The sequence below is a fragment of the Heloderma suspectum genome, chromosome 5 (assembly GCF_057233095.1).
Source record: "Heloderma suspectum isolate Gila_16-S chromosome 5, 16-S_ref, whole genome shotgun sequence".
Classification (NCBI taxonomy): Eukaryota; Metazoa; Chordata; class Lepidosauria; order Squamata; family Helodermatidae; genus Heloderma; species Heloderma suspectum.
Window position 1 is genome coordinate 2567704 of NC_139462.1, and position 15275 is coordinate 2582978.

Genomic DNA, 15275 nt, shown 5'->3' on the forward strand with positions numbered 1-15275 from the left:
GGTCTTCTGGCCGCCACCGCCATTTCCCGGTTAAAAAAAAGAAAAAGAAAAAGTGATAGGCTACGTAAAGATTTACGTAGCCTATCATGGCTAGATTTTAAAAAAACACCATGATAGGCTACGTAAATCTTTATGTAGCCTATCACGGCTGACTTAAAAACAAAACAAAACAAATGCGCGTACACAAATGGCAGCAGCCGCGGCCACCGCCATTTGCGTTCCTTATTTTGGCACATCTTAGTCTATGTAAACATTTACGTAGACTAAGACAGCGAAAATAAGGGGAACGTAAATAGCGTAGACGCTACGCTATTTGCGTTTCCCTTATTTTTGCCGTCGTAGTCTACGTAAATGTTTACGTAGGCCGCCATTTGCGTACCCGCGTGTTTTTTTTTTAATCAGCCGTGATAGGCTATGTAAATGTTTACGTAGCCTATCACGGCTGACTGCAGGGATGCAAACGGCGGCGGCAGCTACGGCAGCCGCCATTTGCGTCCCTGCTAGCCAGCGGCCGGATGTCCAGCTGCTGGCGGAGCTGGCTGGTGGCTCCGCAGAATTGCTGCGGAGCACGGCCGGCCAGGATTCCGGGGGGGGGAGGAACGGAGCGCCTCCCCCCCCCCGCGAGGATTCCGGGGGGAGGGACGGAACGCCTCCCCCCCCCCCCCGATCAGTATAATCCCCGAAAGGTAAGTGATTTTCGTACATCCCTAGTTCAGTCTCTCTTCATAGGGCTTTGTTTCCAGTCACCTGATCATCTTCGTTGCCCTCCTCTGAAACCTCTCCAGTTTGTCTGCATCCTTCCTAAAGTGCAGTGTCCAGACGTGGACACAGTACTCCAGATGAGGCCTAACCAGTGCTGAGTAGAGGGGAACTAGTACTTCCTGGGATTTGGAAGCTATACTTCTATGAATGCAGCCCAAAATAGCATTTGCCTTTTTTGCAGCCACGTCACACTGTTGGCTCATATTCAGCTTGTGATCAACAGCCATTCCAATATCCTTCTCACTTGTAGTGTTGTTGAGCCACATCTCCCCCATCTTGTAACTGTGCATTTGGTTTCTTTTTCTTAGGTGCAGAACTTGGGCATTTATCCCCATTAGTTTATTGTGCTGGGAATGAGCTGCAGTGAGTGGCTTGGACTTGTGTCCCCCCCCCCCCCCGCACAACTATGAGGAGGAGAGGGGAAGCGTTTGCTTCCCTTTTTGAGTAACTGCACAGCTCAACATTTTCTCCAAGCCTAATAAACTGTTGTCAATCTTAACGGTAGGTTGTTTGAAACAAGCCAGTGTAAGATGAACCACAGTCTGCCGGGTTTATATGAAACAGCAAGCTGCAGTTAATCAAACATGGAAGTGGGAGCTCCCAGTCTCTGCGTGGCTGCGCCGGGAGAGGGCGGGAGCGTGCGATTGCTCGTTCCCAGTACTCCAAACTGTACCATGATGTCTGAACACAGCCAGAGCGTCCGCCGATTTTCACAAAACAGATGCTGCCTCCCTCTTGATGTACAATGGTGTTTTTCTCTAACGACGGGCAGCGCGGAAAGGTACTGTTGTGCCAGGGCCTCCCCTGCTCTCCAGCTGTGTCCAGGGCGTGGTTGCCTCTCCCTGCCTGGGGCCAGACCCCCTCCCTTCCAGCTATGCCTTGCAGGGCAACAGGAGGCTGTTGCTGGGGAAGGAGGGCGAAGAGCTGTGCCTGCAAGGGCACCAGGCCCCTTGGAGTCAGCCAGGAGCTCTCTTGCTGTTGTGGTCTGGGTGCAGAGGGAGCAGGGGTGTGCCCCCCCCGCCTGCAAGCTTTGGCTGGGCTGCGTTCCAGGTCTGCCTGTCTGCAGCCCCCCCCCCCCCCCGCACATCAGAGCTGGTGCGAGCGTCAGCATCTCTGCGTGGACCTGTGAAGGTGCCCCAGAAATGGCTCCTGGTGCCTAGGTGTGCTGCTGGAGGCCACGGGTGTGCCCTTGGGTGGCAACGTGGCAGTGTTGCCTGGAGTGGCCCCTCCTCTCCCCCCTCAGCTCCTTCAGACTGCCGCGTGTCCACGGCGCCGTCTGGAACCGTGGGTGTGGGTGGGCATCGGGAGGGTCTATGTAGGCCAGCAGCGCCAGACTCCCAGAAGCGGTGCAGCAGAGTGTCGTCGTCAAGAGAGCCAGGCCTGCTGGGCTTGCAAGCTGCAGTCCTCGGCACGGAAGCTGTGGGAACCTTGGGGCACTGGTGCCGTTGGGTGAAATGGGCTCTGGGCTGCAGGGCTCGGGGGAGCGCCTGGACTCGTGCTCTGCCAGGACCACGGCACTCGCTCAGCCTCAGTTCCCCTTCTGCTGGGGTGAGTGGGCCCCTGCTTGGGGCAGGTGTTTCCTGCAGCCCAGGCATACTCCCCTCCGTCTGCCATGCCTGGCTCCTTGATGCCGCCTCTGCCCCAGCGCCACCATCCCGCTGCTGGAGAAGAACCCCGAGGCTGGGTCAGGCCAAGGGCTGCTCCAGTCCAGCCTTTTCTGTCCCACATAGGGGGGTGGGCACGCCCCCTCTGGTCCTGGGGCTGGCAGGGGCCCTCATGAGGAGTAGCCCTCGATAGCTCTTGCCCTTCTCCATGCTCGTGTCAGTGCACTCTGGATCTCCCAGAAGGGCGAGGGCCAGGCGCGCTGCCTGGGAGCGGTCCGGGCGGTCCACTGAGCCACTCGCGGGGTGCATCTCCCGCGCTCGGCCTGCATCTCTCCAGACTGGCTGCTTCTACGAGCAAAAGGGACTCCTGGCTTGAAGCTGGTTGCCTTCTTTGGGGGTGGGGGGCGCAGGGGGGAGGCGAGGGACACTGGCTCATGCTGCGTTTGCTGAGGTGTAGGATGCCTGGCGGTCGTTTCTGAGGAAAATATCCTTGGACCTGGTGTGCATGTGTGTGGGGGTGGGTGGTGGGAGAGAGGTGCCTCTCTTGCTCTCTGGCAGGCCCTGGATCCGCTTGTGTGGCAGGCGGATGGCTGAAAGGGCCCTTGGATCTCCTTTTCCTTGGGATGGCCGAGTGCAGCGTTTGCACTTGGTATGGGGGCAGGGAGGGAGCCTGGCTCTGGGATGGGCTGGTGCTGCCTCTCCCGGGCAGGGTCAGTCTGTCTAGACTCCCCCCTTTCCGCATCGCTCTACAACTGGGGTCGGTTCCCATTCCAGGATCCAACTGGGGAAGCATCTTGTTGGGGCCAGAGGTGGGGCAACCCGTTTGTGATCCGGGTCAGAAGTGGCGATTGGGGAGGGCGGCACTGTGTGCCTGCGGCCTGGAAAACCTCTTTCAAGCGGTGCTGCAGTGCCCCCCCCTGCCCTTGCCTTGGCAGGAAATGCAGCCCAGGTGTCATGCATGAAAAATGATGTATCTGCCTGTGATTTATTCCCTTGGAAAAAACAATTCCCCTTTAAGCTCAGGGCTGCCTGTGGAGGGTGGGGCAGTGAGCTGGCCAAGAGTCTTCAGGCGCTGAGCTGGGCCTCGTTGTTCAAGGGGGGGGGGCGCTGAAAGGCAGGGTGTAAGCTTCCTAAAATAATGTTGGTCTTGCTGGGTTTGTGCAGCTTTCGAGCGTGCGCTCCTCCTGTCCCAGTAAACAAGGATCTCCTGGAGCAGGGCTGTGAGAGCCCCAGCACGTGTGAGGGCGGCCAGAGTGAGCCATCTTTCCCCTCCTGCTTCTGTTGCCAGAGGGCCGGGGACCATCTCTGCACATGGGCTTGGGAGGGGAATCTTGTGAAAGGGCAGAGCCGGGGGTGGGGGTGGTGCGTACATGCGTGCACCTGTGTACGTGTGTGCACCCTTCCCCAGAAGCTTGCAGATGCTATCCTCTCCCTTGGCTGCAGATGTGAGTCTCTTTGCTTTCTGTGCCTCTGAGCGTTGGCCAGTTCCTGTGCTAAACCGGACGACATGTGAACACAACCTGCTTGCTTTGGCACCTGCTTCTCCCACATGGGGCATCCGCCCTCTTCTGCGGAGAAAGGGTTTGCCTGACTCACTTTCCTACTCTGCCCGGTTCCTGCCAGGCTGCCCCATTTGTGACAGGTTTCTGCCTCTGCGAAGTCTCTGCACAGGCGCCTTTCTGAGCAGCTTGCAGGGTCCTGCGCAGCCATCATTGGCTTGCCTGTTGGTCCTGTCTTACCCGCCGCTGATGCACTTCCTGTCTTTTGGGGAAAGGGGACATCTACTTGATGCAGACTGTGTGCATGGGATTGCCAGGTGCCGTTCCAGAAAGCTTCTGGGGCTTGTGCTGGGAGGACTGAGTCTGTGTGGCATGCCCTCCCAGGCCTTGAGACCATGGCAGAGAGGGGGGTCCAGCAGCAGTACCTATTTTCCCCACCCAGTGACCTTTTATGCTTGGAGAGACGGAGGAGCCTCTTTCCGCTGAATTAATAAAGTGCACAAAAGGTTACTGAATCATAGCAGCTGTGAAACAAGAGAGAGAGTGATGGGTATAGTGTGTGTGTGTGTGTGTGTGTGTGTGAGAGTAATTTTTGCAGGTGGATGGGAAGATACAGTGTTTGTGTAGCATCCCAACTTCGGAACTCTCGTACAAGGGCAGTTTGCTTGGTGCTGGTCTGGTAACTTTTCAGCACCCTTTTAATTTCTCAGTCCTTTCAGATCCATGACTTTAGTAACTCTGCTTTTCTTAATTATGCTGATTGTGTGGTGGTAATTTTGTCTCTCTGTTGGTATTTCTGTTGGTTTGTTGATCTGATCATGTTTTTATTTTTCTGTTGTGAGCTGCTCTGGGAGTCTTAGAGTGAAACATGCAAAATAAAAAGATTTGCTCTGGGGCTGAAAGTAGCAGTAAGAACCTACCCGTGGTCTAGGTTCAGATCTCCTTGTCTTGGGCTGGGAACTGTTCTTCTCCATCCTGCCTTCAGGCATTCCCAGCATCCATGCATGTTTGGTTCTCCTGTGAGTGGTCTGTGAGCCAACTGCTCCAGCTTGCAGCAGACCCCAGGTGAAATCCCCGTCCCCCACTCCCAGTTCAGATAATAAATTTCACTGGGGGTCTGCTGCAAGCTGGAGCAGTTGGCTCACAGACCGCTTCGAACCTGACTGGGTGTGCCCCAAGTGGATGCAAAAGGCTTCTGTAGGATGTGAAGTGCCCTGAGTTTGTTGATGGCTCTTTGAAGATTTGGTATGGATGAAGTGCATGGATTGCACCCTCCATCAAGTCCTGGTGATGCTCTTGTTCACCAGGGCTGCTGCAGCCTTCATCAGCGGAATGGGCCGTTTGCTCTGCACCTGGTGTCACAGAGGTCTTACCTGGTGCCTCCCCTTTCCTTCCATTGTGAGGCTCTCCATGCTGCAACATCAGCAGCCTCCACCCTTTGGGAAGGGACGTCTCCCTAGACAAAACTATGGTGCCAGCATACTTGGAGTACTGTATGCAGTTCTGGTCACCACACCTAAAAAGGGACATTGCAGAGCCGGAAAGAAGGGTGGAAAAGGGCAACTAAAGTGATCAAGGGGCTGGAGCATCTCCCCTGTGAGGGAAGGCTACAACAGCGGGGCTTGCTTAGCTTGGGAAAAAAGGAGGGTTAGGGGAGATGTGACAGAGGTCTACAAAATTATACATGGTGTGGAGAAAGTGGAAAAGGAGACTTTTTTCTCCCTCTCTCATAATACTAGAACCCAGTGGGGTCATCCCACAGAGCTGATTGGTGGGAGATTCAGGAGAAATAAAAGGAAGTCCTTCTCACACAGCGCAGAGTCAAACTATGGAATTTGCTACCACAAGATGTAGTGATGGCCGCCAATTTGGATGGCTTTGAAAGGGGGTTAAACAAATTCCTGGAGGAGAAGGCTATCGATGGCAACTAGTCCTGATGACTCTGTGCTACCTCAGGTACCAGAGGCAGCATGCCTATGCGTACCACTTGCTGTGAACATGGGCGGGAGGGTGCTGCTGCACCCCTGTCCTGCTTGTGGGTTTCCTGTGGGCAGCTGGGTGGCCACTGTGTGAACAGAATGGTGGACCAGAGGGACCCTTGGTCTGATCCAGCAGGGCCCTTCTTATGTTCTCATGCCCTCCGTCATTGTTAGCAACGCCACACAAGATGGAAGAGATCTCTTGGTTTTGATGAGACTGATGTTGGTTACTAGTTCCTAGCTGCTTATTTGCCTAAACATTCAAAACACAGCTCAATCAGTAGACTTAATAAGGAACAGAAATGACTGTGCCCCTGCACACCAAGATGAGCTACCCCATATCATGCACCTCCATAACTGAGGGAGGACAGTGGTCCATCCCCAGTCGTACCCCCAAGAGAGTGACCCCTATGAGATGGCATAGAATTGTGTCCCATCCAATGCTTGATTTGGGCACACTGTTCCCACGCCAGCAATGTACCAAAAAAAATAAACGTTTCAATAAGGAACTGGAGGAAGCATCCCTGACGCTGTTCCCATGCCAGATGACATTTAGTGTGTCTCACATGCAGCAGTAACCGGGTTGAATCGGTGTCAGCCTTGGAGTGGCCCAAAGCTTTTTGTGGGATCCCCCCCCCCCCCGTTCCTTATCCATAGCTATAGGCACTGGTAATTGTTGGCATAGGAAACCGTTTATGCTCCAGAACAAAGCACTGGAGCGGACACAGTGGCAGGCATTGCAGAGGCGATGGTTTCCTGCTTGTGTCAGTATATGGTTTGGGGTGCCCGAGTTGTGTGGTTTGCACACCCTCCGTTCCTTACGCATTCCTACACAGATCAGCAAATATTGGTGTGGGCCCAAACGTTCAACATGTCTTGCACCCCAACAACCACCGGGCATGATTGTATGCGGTCTCGTTGAAGATTGTCTCCTGGAGTTTTGTGGGCGTGGTGTGGCCCAGAACTTACTTTGCCCACCATCAGTTCCTTATTCATGTCTGCATTGTTGGGTTATTATTGGCATGGGGCGCCATGTTTGACGGCGTCTTGTGCCCAAAGAAGGTGTTGGGCTGAACGTGATTCTATGCCATCTTGTAGTGGCCGCTCTCCTGGAAGTGATGGTGTATGATTTGGGCAGCCCAGAGTGTAGTCTGGGATGTGTTCTTTATGTATACATGTCACTTGGCATCATGTTAAAGAGCATTACGCAAGAGTAACAGTTTTGATTGGAGAGAACTGCTGTGGATCCTGCAGGGAAGCGTGCCCCAGTCATGGCTCTATATGGTGTGGGGGAAGGCCGAAACTTATTTTGGGTGTGGGGGCGTCTGAACTGCATTAAGTTCACTGTGCTTCAAATGCTCTTGCTAATAAGGCACTGAGAGCTAGTAACCAGCTTTTGCTTCATCTGGTCTTCCAAGCCTGTGGCCACTGGAAGGTGTGGTTTTCCATGCTCCTTCTATGTTGCAGTGCCTGCTTTCCCCCTGCTGTTGGGTGTGGGTGTAGCTGGCTGGCATGGAAGAGCAGGGCTGTCTTTGGGAGCTGCAGGCCAGCTCTGGCCTCCAGGAAATGAGGCCCCGTTGCAGCTTCGTTTGGGCACTTCTCCCTTGGCTATTGCAGGGCTGGAGTGCCTCACCTTCGGGCCTCTAGAGGGGATGCAAGAGATCCATGGCTAGAGACCCATGTGATGCCTGCACATCACCTCCTCCCCTGATGGGGAAATAGCATTGGGGGGGTGTGTGATTTTATCCAAGAAAATGAAGGGGGAAGGATCAACTCCCCCACTCCCCCTTTTCTGTTTCACATCTCATTTAGCCTTCTGGTCTGTGAGGAAATGTGTGCATACAGCAGACGTATGTCCCGCTCTGATTCCGCTAACTCTGCTGGGGTGTATAAAATACTGGGGGGAAAGTGTGTGGAGGCACCTTTTAACCATCTCTCTGCAGTTGAGGAGGGAGGGGTGGGTGGGGTCCATCAACGGGCAGTGCAAGGCTCTCTGGCAGCCGGCAGGGTGGATCCTGGGGGTTCTGTCATGGGGTGCAGGCCGAGCAAGTTCTGCGACTGGTCTTGGTAGGCAGCTCGAGTGAGGTCACCTTGCACGGATCAAAGTTGGGGAGGGCTGTGGCACATCTTATGCTCGCCCCCCCCTTCCTGGGGGTGGGATGGAGGGTTGGCGTGAGCTCCATGAGGCCCCAGGTGCACCTGCACTGTGGGAATCCAAGGCACTGTTTCTCTTTCCTTCTAAAATGGATATGTTGCCAACTAGCCAACAGTGTTTTTGTGGTGGTTAACAGACAAAGCATTAGAACATTAACAATGATCAAAGCCTATCAAAACCTCGGTGTTGACGCAGCAGCAGCATGCTGGCCCCAGAGTGCGCCCCGCCCTTGAACTTGTCTGTTATCTGCACAGACCTGAGTGCCTCCCTCCCTTCCGCTCTTCCCCCAGTGTGAGTTTCCTGCGTACCTGGAGGTGCAGCTTCAGCTCTGTTCCTTCCTGGAGGTTTGGGGTTGTGTTGAGATACAAAACATGCCTTTGAATGGCGTCCAGTTGTGTGGGCTAAGCAGCAGCCAGCAGGGCTGGGGCTGGTGTGCCTTGCGTGGGTGTCAATGACATGGGAATGCCCCGCTGAGGACTCTGGTGGTGGTGGGGAGCTTGGGGACGCGAAGCAGGCATGTTTGGGTAGCCATGTACATGTGGTGGTGTGTGGTCTCTTCTGGGCCTGTAGGAATGGGGTGCTGTGCAGAATTTCTCCTCCCCACTTTGCAGTTCTTGGAGATAATGGTGCCTTGTCTCCTGTCTTCTCCCCTCTCTGCCACCAGGTGGTACAAGCTACACTCAAAGCCTGGGAAGAAAGACAAGGAGCGCGGTGAGATCCAGCTGAGCATCCAGTTCACTCGCCACAGCTTGACCGCCAGCATGTTTGACCTGTCTATCAAGGACAAGGCCCGGTCACCCTTTGGCAAGCTGAAGGACAAAATGAAGGGAAGGCAGAAGTACGACCTGGAGTCTGCCTCCGCCATTGTTCCCAGCAGCAGCGGGGCTCTGGATGAAGACTTCGATCTTGGGGGCAAGAAGGCCAAGGCAAAAGGCTTCTTCTTCAAGAACAAGCTGCGCAAGTCCTCCCTGACCCAGTCCAACACCTCCCTGGGCTCTGACAGCACCATCTCCTCGGCCAGCAGCATGGTGGGCATTGGGACGTCGGAGATGATGACTCAGTCACCCAGCCGGCACAGCAGCCTCTCCACTGACCGCTCTGGTAAGAGGCAGAGGCGGAGATGAGTGGTCTGCTGTCCAGGGAAGGATAAGATCTGACTTGTACGGTGGGGAGCACTTCCCAGTGAAAAGATAGTCAGGTTAATGTTAAAAGGAAAGTTAAGAAGTAAGAGGAATCTGTACAACCAGCCAGAGTCTGGGTAGGAACGCAGCTCACGGGCTGCTCTGAGAGCCTCTCGTGGCCTGTCCAAAGAATCCGGGCACCTTTTGCACCCACAATCCAGTACAGCCAGAATGCTTTGCTGTGAGTTACCCTCAAAAGATTTTCCATTTTTGTAGTCCTTTTCTATTTTTTGGCTATTCTGCAGATGCCTAACCTGAAAATGCTGAGCAGTACAAAAATAATCCTTCTAAGCCTGAAATTCTAGCAGTACTTATCTCCAGTCTCCTGATCACAGTATAAGATTTTCCCCTGCGCTAAACTTAGAGGTCTGGAACCTGGATGTGAACTGCACATAGGGAGTTGTTCCATAAATAACACTTGATGCAGCCTTCTGCTATCTCAGGCCAGTGGCCCATCTAGTCCTATATCAATGACCTCCTGGCTGTCCACAGTCTTGCCCAGCCCTGTTCCTTGGGACCCTTTAACTGGAGGTGCTGAAGGCTGACCTTGAAGTATCCAAGCTATCCAGTGCAAGCCATAGTCTAGGGCCAGGTGCTGGAGTCTCCTGGCACATGCACAGTCACATGCTGAACTCTGCATGGCGGCCTGTTGCCCTCCAGATGTTTTCGGCTTCAATTTTCTTCAGCCCCAGCCAGCTTGGCCTGTGGTCAGGGTTGCTAGGAATTGTAATCCAAAACATCTGGAGGGCACCAGGTTGGGGTACAGCTGTTGAATGGGGTGTCTGAAGGAAGCAGCTGCAACATGGAGGGTGATAAATGTGACTTCAGCATCTTCTGCAAAGTTGTGGTGAAGTTGTAGGACCCATACTCGACTTGGGCTACTCAGCTGTTCCTCACCCAAGACTATCTGGAGTTGAGAGGCCCCTGGCTTTTCCAGTACCTTACTCAAGGATGGAACACGAGACACTGGACGATAGTTATCTAATAACAGAGGATCCATAGTTGGTCTCTTCAATGAGGGTCTAACCACGGCTTCCTTAAGGGCAGCTGGAGCTTCCCCTCTCAGAGGAGCATGAACTACCTCCGAGGTCCAGATAGTGAGTCCAGACCTGACAGATTTCAGCAACCAGTCTCAAATCTCCAAGAAGCTTGTCCACATCACTGGGTGCACAAATGGATCCAAAGCAACATAACTAGAGGTAGCTCTGGCTGCGTGCCGCTCTGACCCTGTCACACCCCGGCATCCAGACTGGAAGAAATGGGAGCTGTTTTATCTACACATGTAATGCAGCTTGGTCACAAGAGGCCTTTGAGGTCCCCCCACCTGATCGACTGGCAGCAGGTTCCTCATCCCCCAAAAAGTTTCAGGGGCCGACATTGTGCTGGTGCCACGGCGGCAGAGAAGCGAGCTTTCTTTGCCGCCGTTGCTGCCACGGAGGAAGCACAGACCTGGTTTCTTCTCTGGGTTTGGTCGTATTTGTCATGAGTCTTTGGGCACTTGTACTCTGGTTGTTGACCCAACCATTCCATTGCCCTCAACTCCTCAGAATACCAAGGTGAGGGTGGGATGCTTGGGAATGATAGTGTTGGTGGCCTGGGTTATCCCCTCATTGCAAGCAGAGACTGGAGCCTCAGCAGGACTCCTGGCAAAATGCAGGAAACTCACTCAGAGATCTCAGGAAACCATCCAGATCCAGGGGCTGAGCATCAGAATTGGTCCCCCACCCCGGCAAGGGCTAAGAGTGGCCAGTAGGTCAAACTTGGATTGGATAATGATCCATCCATGACGACAAAGCTATTTCTAGCTCCCTCACCGACAGACCATTTCCCCTCCAAGCAAAACAGAAAACCAGATCCAGTGTGTGTTCTGCTGAGATGGGAGTCCGTTTCCCACTCCATTGGACTAGCTCATTTCTCTTCTGTGAACAAGTATGTCTGTGACTCACCAACCAAGAGAGAAAGCAGTGGTTATGTGGACAGACCCCACTCAGCGACAGATGTATGAATCCCAGATGAGTGTTCTGGGCTTAAAGTATATGGGTTGTGGTTCCTGAAACTTCTCTCAAGCCAGACAACACAAATTTGGTATTAAATAATATATATTTATTGCTGAAACAGTATTAGAGAATAACAGGTGTTTGAAATGATAAAACAGGCAAAATGCATTGCTACAATTGCTATTGGGCGGTATAGAAATGAAATAAATACATACATACATACATACATACAGTGCCATTAGGATGATTAGAAGCATAATGGAAATGATGGCTAGCATATTCCATAGTGAAATTGGATTTCCGTTCCTCTCAACCAGCAGAGCAGTTGTCATAAAGATCTTATAGTCACCTATCTGGCAAGCATGGTTGGCAGAGCTGAAGTAATTGTGTTTGGTGGGCTTCTCCTTCTCCCAGGATCTCTGGTCCATTAGATCAAATCCTCGCCTTTTATAACCCCTTTGTTGATGACCTCATCCTAAGTTTCAGACCCAGTCATACCACTACTCCTGTTTCCATCATATAGCCCTGACTGAGCGGTCTTGTGGTGTAGCCAGTTTACCACTGACACCAGAAGCACCTTGACGAAGGCGCCCTCCTGAGCTGAGCAGCATTCTGCTTCCAACACTTCGCCCACCCACTTGCAGCAGCCTCCCTTCCCCCATTGATGCTCTGACTTGGATTCCTGCACTGAGCAGGGGGTTGGACTTGATGGCCTTGTAGGCCCCTTCCAACCCTGCTATTCTATGATTCTATGATTCCCAAGAGTACATCCCAGTACTCACAGTTATCTCACACCATGCACAGAACTAACTACATCCCTTGCTAATCAGTCCTAGTCAGCGTACCCAGATCATTATGATGAGCACTCCTACGACATGCAGTGAATTCCTTCCAATGACGCACATTGCATTCATGCCCTGTGACGCCTCCACGTGTGTTGGGCTAGATATTACTGGGGACAGGCCCGCAGTCGTCACGGCAGCCATGAAATCCTGCGTCAAACCAGACAAAGTGGCTTTGGTGCGGAAGTTGAAGCCCGTTTTCAGCATCGCCTCCGAGACCACCTCTGTCCGCTCTGGCAGGAGAACTCTTAGCAGCAGGGTGGATGGTGCAGCAACAGAATCCCAGTCCTTTCTTGAGGTCCGAGCACCAGGTAGAAATGCTTGAAATCGGTGGAGTGCTGCTGGATAGGATGTCTGACCAGGAGGCTGAGCCAGGGCTGCCCAGGCTGTGCCCCTGTCGGTGGTTGGGGCTGCTGGAGCCTCTCGCAGGGCCAGTGCAGCTAATGCGAGCCTGGGATGGCCCAAGAGGGCAGGTGATCGAAGGGAGGGTTTCATGGGGAGTGATGCAGGGGGTCTCACCAGCCCCTTCCTTCCTTTCCAGTGAGAGACTTCCTGCCCTCGCCAAAGCTCACCCACAAGCGGGCCTTCAGTGATGAGGTCTCCCAGATCAACGTGCTGCCAGAATCCAACTCGGTCCAGAGCTGGAAGCCACAAAATGAGCCCATCTCCAGGTCTTCACTCTGCATCAATGGAAGCCACGTCTACTGTGAGGAGCCCTCACCCAAGCCGGCCTTTGTCTCCTCTGCTCCCGCACCTCTTCCTCCTGCCCAGAGCACCACCAACAAGCCCGACCAGGGCTTTGCTGCCGGGCCGCATGCCCCAGAGCCGGACCTGCCGCCATGGTCTGGCAGCAGCTTCCAGAAAGGCCCCCCAAAGGCCCCGCCGAGGTTCATCCCATCTCCTCCCATCTTGGCAGCTCAGGAAGAAGACAAGCTGTCTGTCAAGACCATCGCCCTCAACAAGCACCGGGGCAGAGTCAAGAGGGAGGAGGGCCTGCGCGGGGAGAGCAAGCCGGTGCAGATCGCCATGCCCCTGGTTCTCTCTGCGGAAGTTGTGCGGATGAGGCCCCACGAAGAAGCCCGGGCGGGGGAGGAGGAGGAGCGGAGGGCCACGGCTGGCTTCCTCTGTCGGGGGAGCACCAAAGACAGTGGGAAGAGTGACGCGGGTGACAGTGAGGAGGAGCCCTCGCCGCATCTGGCAGGGAAGCGGAGGCGAGAGTCGGCAGGAGGGGAGGCGGGGAGCGGCAGGAGCAGCAGCTGGTTTGGCCTGATGGATGCCAGGGAGCCTCCCCGGAAGCAAAGGTGAGCGCAGGCGGGCAGGCGGCCCTTGTGTCATCGTCCTGCACTAACCACAGAGCCCAAGGGCTGCCGGGTGGCCTGTTGACCTCAGGCACGTGGAGAAGCGCCTCTGTTCCGGTGCCTGTCCCTGAGAGAGAGGAGAGCTGAGGGCGCAGTGGCCAGAGGGGTCCCAGGGCGCAGGACTGTTCTGGAGGCTTTGGCCAGATGCGTTCGTTGCCACTGTACGGCCTCTCCTGGTGTGCCAGCTGAGGGGGCCTGTCGGTGATGGGTGGTGGGGGAGAGTGGACAGCGGAGTTGGGAGCATGGGGGACATGCAGGTCTGAGGCCTTGGGTTAGGGAAGGCTTTGCTGAAGCAGGTTGCGGGGGAGCGTTTAAAGCAGGGGTAGGGAACCGTTTCTGGCCCAGGGACCAGGTTGCCTCCCAGACCAATCTGGCTGGCACCCCCTGACCCCTTCTTCTGGCTTCTGTTCTTCGCTTTGGTGCTGTAGTTCCACCATTCTGCCCAAGAACTCTTCACCTTCTCTTATTCCCTGGAGGGTCGACACTTGCCGCTCCAGTCCTCTCACTTTTTCTTCCAACAGTGTGATCAACTTGCACTTGTTGCACATGTAGGCCATGTTGATCTCAGACAAGAAAACAAACATTGCACACACCTTGCACGTCACCACCACTAGAGAGTCTTTCCTTCCATAGCTTCTATTCCCTTTATGCTTCTAGCTTTCTGATTGTATGGGGATAGCCTGTGCTTTGTCCTCTGTTCACTGGAGGTTAACAACAGTCCCGGTGGTATGGAAGTGTGTGTTATAAGAAAAAGAAATTTTAAAAAATGAAGGAAAAAAAACGTCAGGGGCCTCCCCCTTGACCTCCTGTGCCAAACTCCCCTGGCCAACTCCCGTTCGCTGTCCCTGTTTGCTCGCTCTGATGGCTCGCTCTCTGGGAGCTTGCTTCCTTGTATAGCCCCTAGACCAGCTGGAGCAGCTTCCTCTGCTCTGCTCAGCTAGGAGACAGGAAACTGACTGTCTCATGGTCCTCATGGTTTAGGAGAGACATTTCAGAGCATGTGAGGCAGTGGATAGTTGAATTCTTGGGAGCCGACAGGACCTCCGGGGGCTGGTGGGGGTCCTGCCCCTGCTCCCTCCCCTCCCGCAATGCTGCTCAGAAACTATGTTGCTTGGAAACCCAGACCACAACAAAATGTGCTTAATTAGGTTAACTGGGAAATTTCAGCTTTTCTTGTTACAGACTTCCAGTTTTTCTCCTCTTGGTGAAAGGAGAAAATCCCTCTGGCCTTGTGGTAGCCTGCTGAGGATGCAAAGAAGCAGCAACAGGGAGGGAGCCCTGTTAGGGACCACTCAAGCCCTTCAGTGCGGATGCTTGCCGTGGTGTTTGGTGGCTTATTGGGCCGTGGGGGAAAAGAAAGCGTCTTTTTGCTTCTCCTGTATGCTATTGGCCTTGCTTTGAACTCCAGGATGCAGTCAAGGCGGGAGCTTGGCTAGCAGCATGCAGAAGCTGAGCTGGGGGCTGTGTTGCTGTGGCCAAGGCTTATTGGAGCCCACTTCCAGCAGGGGGCTCAGCCCTAGAACCTGTGTGGTGCTGGCGAGTGACCATAAGAAGAGCCCAGAAGCTGGATCAGACCGATGGCCCAAGTCCAGCCTCCTCTCTTCCACAATGCCGCCCTGAAACCAAGCCCGGCAAATTACTAGCCTGTAAAAAAATAAAATAAAATCCTAGCTTGCCAAGAGGCTAGCATCCTGGGTTTTCATGCTGGCTGTGAAAGAAGAAAAGCCTCTTCTCTTGCAGCTAGCACAAAAATTCGGGCTACTACCTCTTAGCAGGCTAGTAAGTAAAAATCAGCCTTCTACCAAGCCAATGGGATGGAAGAGGGATGGAGCAATCCACCTCCCCTCCACCAGGCCGCTGCATCTCTGCTAGTTTAAAGAGGCTTTCCTTCCTCTGCA

General features: G+C 54.0%; 1 protein-coding gene across 5 annotated transcripts in view; it reads left to right on the forward strand.

The window, feature by feature from the left end:
• Positions 1-15275, forward strand: part of RAB11FIP5 (RAB11 family interacting protein 5) — a 71702-nt gene that overhangs the window by 19904 nt on the left and 36523 nt on the right. For all 5 annotated transcript variants that reach the window (XR_014791919.1, XM_084855211.1, XM_084855212.1 and 2 more), the window contains exons 2-3: positions 8664-9100; positions 12561-13320. Coding sequence is in view for 4 of the 5 variants with exons in the window: in XM_084855211.1 (XP_084711337.1) it covers positions 8664-9100; positions 12561-13320 (1197 nt within the window). In the remaining variant the exon portion in view is untranslated. The remainder of the gene's footprint in view (positions 1-8663; positions 9101-12560; positions 13321-15275) is intronic.